This window comes from Taudactylus pleione, unplaced genomic scaffold (assembly GCF_031769625.1).
Source record: "Taudactylus pleione unplaced genomic scaffold, aTauple2 ptg000156l, whole genome shotgun sequence".
Classification (NCBI taxonomy): domain Eukaryota; kingdom Metazoa; phylum Chordata; class Amphibia; order Anura; family Myobatrachidae; genus Taudactylus; species Taudactylus pleione.
In genome coordinates this window covers 3,181,932-3,191,404 of record NW_028284558.1, presented here as the reverse complement: position 1 = coordinate 3,191,404, position 9,473 = coordinate 3,181,932, and the positions used below count along the sequence as shown (strand labels likewise).

Genomic DNA, 9,473 nt, shown 5'->3' with positions numbered 1-9,473 from the left:
CTGTGCTGGTCTCGGGCCTTGATCTGGTTTTTGATTAAAGAAAACATTCTATAGCATTACATACTGTAGTTTGTATTAAACCAGGGTTGGGAAAAAATATATATATTTTTTTTGTGTTTGCTTAAACCTGTTTTAGTGCATTAATGTTTAAATTAAAGAAAAAAAATGAATCTTGCTATGTATTAGAAACCTTGATCAAACACATGTTAATGCTTTCTAACATTAACAAACCAAAGTTATAAGGGTTCGATATGATTTATTTGACATCTTTCAATAAAACACATTTTAGACTAAACAAAATTAAAACATGCAAAAGTACTTTTCAGAGAAACACACAAACAATAAAAAAAGGAGTTAAGCATCAGAACTGGAAATGTCACTGGCATTAAACATTTTGAATAAAAACACTAGTTTAGAGGCCTTTTCAGTTCCCAGTCTATTTTGAAGCTTCGAATGAACTAAACCGAAAGAAAAAATTCTTTCTATACTAGCTGAAGATGCTTGAGCAGTCAGACGTTAATATAATGGGAAATACATTGGGGTTAACTTTTTTTTCAATTGTGCTTATGAATGCTTGTCCACCATTCATAAGATGATACTTGTGACACCACAGAGACTAAGGGGTAAAGTTACTAAAGTGAGAGTTTTTAGGAGATGTTGCCCATAGCAACCAATCAGATTCTACTTGACATTTAACTAGAACCTTCTAGAAGTTAATAGCTAGAATCTGATTGGTTGCTATGGGCACACTTCTCTTCTAAAACCTCTCACTTTAGTAAATTTACCCCTAAGTCTTTCTTTCTAGTACTCATCTCAATAGGACTGAAGGTTTTGAATTGAAATACAAAAGTAAACATGGGAGATTAAACCAATGAGGTGTTTCTCTGTGTATTGCCTGTTTTATGTGTTGGTGTTTACTCTTTAAGATTGAGAATGTTAGCTGTGTTTTTTTTTTTTCCTGCCTTATGGGATTGATGGTGGAGAAGTCTTATGGTGCATACACACTGTCAGATTTGATGAACGATTTTTACAACTATTTGAATGATTAACGATTTCTGACAGTATTAAAATTAATGAAATCGTCAAAATATGACTGCAAACACAGTAGATGCCAGAGATAGTTATCTGACATGCCGGTATTCGCATAGTTCGTCGATGCATGCCCTACATGTCAAAGAGATGAACGATTTTTACAATAGTTATCATTCATATCTGATAAGAAATCTGACCATGTGTATGCACCATTAAGGTGCGTATCCACTACACGAGTGTGGAACGACTGTACCATTACAACATTGTAATCGTTCTTCATCCTGTGCAGTGGATAATGGGATAATGTGCCCACACTGAATATGTCATTCAGTGCAGGCACCCTTCCTCAACCCCGAAAATGCACAACCTGTCTATCACCAGGTTGGCCTGCATGTTCAGGCAATGAGATGCCGACAACGACCAGCGGGAGCGCGCATCGCTGGTTGTTGCCAGTATTTTACTGCACAATTACGATGTCGTAATCGTTCAATCGATCATTATTCTCCTCTAATGGATACGCACCTTTAGATTGATGCAAGGCAGATTTAGCACCTCTCTTATCTGGTTCATACTCCCTATATCTTTGTAATGTGTGTGATTTACTGCATTTGTTCAGCTTATTCAGCTACAGACAACAAGCAACAAGAATGTGGAATAATAGCAGTCACGGCATTGTGTCTGTAGTCACGGCATAATTAAAAAAATATATAATTTGGTTTATTGTTAGTGGCTGCTAATGATATTCTGATCTATACCTATTTGAGCGCTGTACAATCAGTTTATACTACATACTGTATAATGCAATGTGTTACCTAGAACAGTGGTTCCCAAACTGGGTGTCTCAGAACAGTTGCAGAGGGTGCAGTTTGGTGGTTCAGGACCAAATAAACTTATTTATTGCCCATGTGATTGGTAGCCACCAGCTTTGGTTTTGCCTATCATAGAATATGTGGACAAGCAGAAGCACAACCCTGTCCACCACATAATTGAAACCAAGGATGACCGCAAAGCACAATTTACATAATTTAATAATTTTCGCTGAATTTCTTATGGCATGGCATGATGTAAGAAAGTTTGGGTACCACTAACCTGAAACATAGACAAAAACTTAGAAAAATAATTTGTTGTCTGAAGAGAAAGTAAATATAGCAGAAACTGTGATTTGATTCCTCTGAAGTATGTCTCCACTGTGATTGCTAATTGGTGTACATGCTAATTTATTGGTAAGGACATTACATATATTTTAGATTTAATAATAAATAAATATACAATACTGCACTCCTATTTTAATAGAAATATCCTTTAAACTGTATTTTTACTCGAACCAAAAAAAAAAAAGTAGCGAGACACCACTGACCCTGGAGTTTCTTTGCATATCGTAGACCTAGGTTTGCAGGTCTTGAATGTAGCTATAGCTCCTGCTGGTTATAATGATGCTTCTATGCTGACGTGTAGCTTCTCTTTGAAACAATCTTTCAACTTTCTATCCACGTTGTCTAAAAGTGGGTACACACCTTACAGATAGATTGGCAGATCAAATGATCTGCAGAAAAATCTGCAGATGGTTGTTCATACACACTGAACCACCATCATCTGTCTTCTGGCCGTGGGACCCGCTGGCCCCCCCCTCCCCGCAGCTTCTGCAGCAAGCATACAGGCGGCCGGCAGACCACCTGTACACACAGCATGATATATTGACTGTGCAGCAGAGCAGACACGATATGTCTGAACAACGTCGTTCAGAGACATATCGCTGGTACACACTAGCCGATGGGCACCAGATATATTGGCCGATCAATTGATCGGCCAATATATCTGCCAGTGTGTACCCTGCATTAGAGAGTTTACATCCTCTAGTGGAGTTTTTGTGTTTAATTTTTTTTTTATTTTTTTTTATAGAAAATCTGGTGATAGATGCACCAATTTTAGGAACCATATACCAAACCTAATTTCCTCAGTGTGAATGGATACATAACGACTCAATCTGGTTGTATTGATTGTCATCTATTTCGGTATTTTCAAAAACCTAATCTTTAATGGTCTCATGGAAAGGTAAGGTTTGATGCTTTATCTTTGTACCCAGAAATAGTATATCCAGCCAATTGTTATAGTGGCTACCACTCTCCTATAATCAAGTTCAAGCTCCTTTTTTTAACATAAAATATTATGGTGGCAATTCAATTGTTTCTCCGTTAGGGCGCCCATTAGTATTTGCCTGAAAGCACTGGATTTAGGGTGCTCAAAACATCAGACTTCGCACACAATTCTTCTCACACCTCAGGAGTCTTCCATACACCTCAGGAGTCTTCCATTGGTGATCAGGACAAGCAAAATGTAGGAATATGCATCCAGCATTTCTTAGATCTCATAGAAAGTAGATTATCAGTGTAAAAGAACAGAGCCTGGATTATTTTAGTTTAACCACCTTAAAAGGATAGAGGTGTGTGTGTGTGTGTGTGTGTGTTTCCTGTGACTGGTCATAATAAAAATTGTGCAACTAGCATTACACTACAGTACAATACATTTAAAGCGGAACCATACACACACTCCTCTGCAAATGTATTACCCTGTGAGCTCAAATTCTTACTTTATAAGTAACATCTTGTTTAACACATCACATATCTCGTTGTTAGAGAAGAAAATACAGAGAATTAAGACACTTCTCTATATTCTAACCACCCTCAGAATAAGAAGTAAATGACTGGAAAGGTGTAAATTAATTTTTATTGTGTAACAACACAAAATAAACTTGCAGTATGGATTTTCCTTATGAAATATCAAATGGATACTTAATAAAATTTGCTCTGATGAGTCCTCAAACAACTTTGCCGTCTGTAAAGTCTCTTAGATCCAGGAACAGAAGTAATTGCACAGCAGAGACTGAGAGGTGTTACCATGCTGTTCCCAGGTCGGCAAACATGCCAGATGTCCCCCATTTAAAGCAGCAGTTCATGTTATTGGATGTCTTTGAGTCACCTGTAACCCAGTTTGTGCTGAAGAATGAGCATTACCTCTGTCACTGATAGAAGAGACCAGGCACCCGCAAGCAGCGCAGGTAACTAACCACACAGATAATATCACAAGGCTTCATTCGCATTTTAGCATAATAGTTCACATAACCCCAAATTATATAAAGGGTTTCACCAGAACAGGTTCTTTCATATCTTTCATTACTCAAATACATGTTTTATATTAAAAAAAAAAGATGAAGTGAACCTTATTGCAGTTTATACAGAGTATTGTGAGAGAACAAACCAGCCAGGAAGGGCGACTGCTGTTTCCATATGTAACCCAGTTACAAAACCGAAAGACACACACACTAATTTATCCATCATTTAAATACAACGGTGTCTAACATGGCTGCTAAACACTGAACAATATTTGAGGTCATCAGAACGTCCACATGCTCTTCCAAATGGCGTTTGGGATCCTACATGGGAGAAAGAGGGGGAAAATGTTCTAATTACACAATGTCATTAGTAACTGATATACAGTTATTAGTATTTAGCCAATTATGCTAGCATTATCAAATGTAAAAATTATGCATATATAAAGTTCAGACGTTTATAAATACCAAAAAAAAAATAAAAAAATGGTGTCCACTAACACCGTGTTTCCCAAACTCAAGGCACCGTAACAGTCCAGGTTTTAAGGCACCCATACATAAGTAGAGGTGACTAATCCTGCTTTTACACCAAAGTCCCGGATCAGACCTGGGTTTTGGGACATGGTTCCAACCCAGGTCCGACCCAGTTTACACTGCCACTTCGACCCAGGATATTACCAGGTCAGCTCCATTTACACTGAACCTGGGTCAGGTCTTGCATAACCTCGGGTTTTTTTCAAATACATCCAAGTTATTTGTAAAAATACATCACTCATTATGGATGTGAGATAGCCGTAGTGGGAGGTAATGGGCGTCTCTATGCCGGCAGTGCAATTGTATTCACTAGCATGAAGGACTGCATGTGTAATTGCAGCCGCAATCACTTATGAATCAGGCCCATAGATTGTAAGCTCCATTGGTGCAGTTAGATGGAAATGGACAATTATTATAAGTAAAGTGCAGCAGAATGCGTGTGTGCTATACAAATAACTGTTATATATATATATATATATACACATACATACACACACACAAATAATATATAATGCTGCTGCTCCGCTCCCTTTAATGGTACATGAGTTACTGAAACATTTTACATTGCAGCTCTACAATAGCACTTCTCACAGGCGAGTGTCAGAGACATTTGTAATTAAACTGTATGCATTTAACAACAGTCAATAGAGATGAATGTGCAATCACTAGTAGCCCGACAACCTTCTAATGAGCAGAGTTTACTTTAAAACTTGTTTCATAGTTAGTCTGGGGAAAGTGGGAATTGAAGCTCTGGAAGAAGTGTATACACCATAACCACTGGGACTATTGCTGCACCACTGATTAATGCTGGGTATACGCTGGCCGATATATCAGCCGCTCAAGTGACTGGGCGATATATCTTGGGCACGTCAGCAGGTGTGTACCAGTAATATGTCTGAACGACGTCGATAGCGTCGGCTGTGCAGATATATTGGCACATCATGCTTTGTGTATGGGTGGTCAGCCAACCGCCTGTACAGTTGCTGCAGAGGCAGCCAGTGACAGACATCACCACTGGGCGGGCACATGTAAATTGCCCACATCCAGTTGTGACATCAGGCACGACACATCGGGCCGACGATTGGCAAGTGTGTATGCACTTACCAATCGTCAGATAGGACAGCGGATCGGCCAGATGGCCAATCTGTCCACCTAGTGTGTACACAGCTTAAGAATAACCTGAAACAGGTCACAAAAGAGTTACTCATAAAAAAAAAAAAAAATCACACTACGTTATCAGGTAGGAATATTATTTCTAATAAAGTTGTGAAATTCACTATTTCACTAACTTTTGAGGAGCAGTCCAATCCTCTTATATGCCAAACTGTGCAAGTAACGGCTTGATTTAAACTTTTACCTGTTTTCCAACATTTTTTATAGCAAGTTGCTCAGGTGTCATCTTATCTTCTTCTTCTACAGCCTACAGGGGCCAAAGGAAAAAGAAACAATTAGCAGAAATTGCTTATATTTCAGCAAATAATGCGGTATAATTATAGAGCTGTGGTAAAAGGGTGTGCTTCAAAGTTCATACATGGTCTGAATGTCGACACATCAAAATAGTCAATAGCGACACGGACATGTCAACAATGCCAGAACGTCGACATTCGGTAAGTTGACATGGCATTTTGGGAGATTGCAGCGCTAACCCTACAATCAAGTGTGGACATTATGTCCATTTTGATATTCTGGCGTGGACATTGTAAATACAGACATGACTACTGCATACTGTGGCAGGACTGTAGTACAATATGTTCAATTGAAAGAAATTCTAAAAGAGCATCATGAGCATGTGCAGTGCATTATATGCAAGTACTAGGTGTTATAATTTTAGATAATTGTTGTATAATGGTTTACAAAATGGTATGCAGGGGGGGGGGTTAGGGCTAGGGTACTTACCTAGTTTGGTCAGGATTCTGAATGTTGGGATGCCGCTGTTGGCATTCCTATCAAAGCATTTAATATAGGTTCTCAAGCCTATTAAGCGTATTAAATGTAAGCTACCGAGACTATACGCACACACTTTCTGGCAAGTGTGACTGACACCACTTTGTTTCAATTTCAATGTTGCATGCAGCAATTGGCAATTGGAAGCATTAATGCTAAATATTAAGTGCTGTCAAGTTTGAGATAGATTAATGTGTTCTGGACATCATACTGTGTTTTCTCTACGCTTCAGTATTTTTGCAAAAAATAAAAATAAGATATATGGATAAATATTTAGACAGATATATAGAGGGGAATTAAAGTCTCTTCATGGGGATGTAGCTCCCGGGATAAGCTCCAGGAGCTATTCAATTACCCGCGACTAGCGGACATCTGCCTGAACCCTCCTGTGGTAACAGCATTGCGACTGGCATTTAAAGCTTAGTCGCAGTAAACTGCATGTACAGGCTTAAGCACTAGCCCAGGTAAGGGGGATCTCCTGACTTAAGTGCCGGATGCGTGCAGTCAAATTAATAGCTCTGGGGATTTAACCCGGGGGCTACATCCCCACGAAGAGAATAGCAAAAGAGAACAAAAATATATGTTTTTATTTTTCCTTAAACACCACAATGACGGGCTACATTGAAACCACTTCACAACTGGGTATATGAAGAAAGAAAACGGACCATTTACTAGATTGCACTCTAGATACCTTGTTGTAATTTTTTGCAAGCTCCAACATCTCTTTCACAACTGTCTCATTGAGTTTACAGTGCTCACTGTAGTCTTGAAGTGTTAAACCTTCCATCCAACTCTTTTTATGTAAATTCAACAGCATCTGCAACAGGAATAGTACCAGTTACATTACTGATAAAGGATAGAGCTATCAGAAATAAACATCATACAAGTTATTTTACTAAAAACACCCGACATCCTCATTTTATTATTTGGTTATTTTATAAATGCAACATTATTATCAGAAGGTGACAAACTGCAGAATTCTGGAGCATTGTACAAACTGAAAGCAGCTTATAGGACACGCCTGTCATCATCCATGAGAGCTGTGGCAGCCATATTTAGGTTTGCCCTCCAGAATGATTTAGAAAAGGAGTTGATGATCTGAGGGGTATAGCCAAGTACAATGCCTATCAGATACATGCTTGGTATTTAAACTTGCTATTTAAAGAAAGAAAAACAAATGCAGGATTGATGCTAAAACATAATTCAGCTCTTAAAAAAATCTATGCCCTTCCCTTTTAATGTTTTTTTTTTTTCTTTTAGATTTTATTGAAATGAATGATTGGTGTGGCAGAAGTTCCTGTGTGACTGAGCTCATGTGATCATTTAATGATGTAATGGACATTTTGTGAAGAGTAGAATTTGCTCCTGCCAGTATATGGGAAGTTCACACTGTTTATATATAGTACTTGCTGTTGCCAACATTTTTTCATTTGAGGCGTCTAGTTCAGTGATTCCCAAACTGTGCGCCGTGGCACCCTGGGGTGCCTCAGGACACTTGCAGGAGTGCCTTAGGTTGGTGGTCCAGCACCAAATCAAATTATTTATGGTCAATGTAATGTAAACATATGGACAAACAGAAGCTCAAACCTGTCCACCACCACATAACTAGACCTAAGGATGACAGGTCAGCACAATGTACTTCACCTTACTACTTTCCTACTTTTTTTCTGAATTTCTCAACAACAAACCTTTGGCTTAGTGGTGCCGTGAAAACAATGCTTATACTCTAGGGAAACGTGATTCAAAAAAGTTTGGGAACCACTGGTCTAGTTGTATTGGTTTGCATAGGGGTCCTGATGTAGGAGTGGCCCATGTGACCAGCAGCGCTATACAGACTGGTGGCAGCTGCGCCTTCACCCACCACTCACACCAATGTCACTGTGTGCCCTGTGCACAGACTGCTATGTAGCCTATCCTATTCACCCACCACTCACACCAATGTCACTGTGTGTCCTGTGCACAGACTGCTATGTAGCCTTTCCTATTCACCCACCACTCACACCAATGTCACTGTGTACCCAGTGCACAGACTGCTATGTAGCCTATCCTATTCACCCACCACTCACACCAATGTCACTGTGTGCCCTGTGCACAGACTGCTCTGTAACCTCTCCTATTCACCCACCACTCACACCAATGTCACTGTGTGCCCTGTGCACAGACTGCTCTGTAACCTCTCCTATTCACCCACCACTCACACCAATGTCACTGTGTGCCCTGTGCACAGACTGCTCTGTAACCTCTCCTATTCACCCACCACTCACACCAATGTCACTGTGTCCTGTGCACAGACTGCTATGTAAACTATCCTATTCACCCACCACTCACACCAATGTCACTGTGTGCCCTGTGCACATACTATGTAACCTCTCCTATTCACCCACCACTCACACCAATGTCACTGTGTACCCAGTGCACAGACTGCTATGTAGCCTCTCCTATTCACCCACCACTCACACCAATGTCACTGTGTGCCCTGTGCACAGACTGCTCTGTAACCTCTCCTATTCACCCACCACTCACACCAATGTCACTGTGTGCCCTGTGCACAGACTGCTCTGTAACCTCTCCTATTCACCCACCACTCACACCAATGTCACTGTGTGCCCTGTGCACATACTATGTAACCTCTCCTATTCACCCACCACTCACACCAATGTCACTGTGTGCCCTGTGCACATACTATGTAACCTCTCCTATTCACCCACCACTCACACCAATGTCACTGTGTGCCTCGTCCATTCAAGTGAACGCGGGCCACGTGCATGATGTCACACGTATATCTTGCATTGATGTCAATACATTTTGTTTTAGTTATGCTCAGCTTTAACTTGACGGATCGAGATGAAACAAAGTG

The 9,473-nt window shown here is 39.9% G+C and overlaps 1 protein-coding gene across 1 annotated transcript in view; it reads right to left on the bottom strand.

Moving 5' to 3' along the window:
• Positions 1–3,737: 3,737 nt before the first annotated feature.
• Positions 3,738–9,473, bottom strand: part of PSMD14 (proteasome 26S subunit, non-ATPase 14) — a 99,940-nt gene continuing 94,204 nt past the window's right edge. The window contains exons 9-11 of the mRNA XM_088474881.1: positions 7,308–7,433; positions 6,030–6,092; positions 3,738–4,462 (exon numbers count right to left, since the gene is read on the bottom strand). Of these exons, the coding sequence (XP_088331007.1) occupies positions 4,364–4,462; positions 6,030–6,092; positions 7,308–7,433 (288 nt within the window). The 3' untranslated portion in view covers positions 3,738–4,363. The remainder of the gene's footprint in view (positions 4,463–6,029; positions 6,093–7,307; positions 7,434–9,473) is intronic.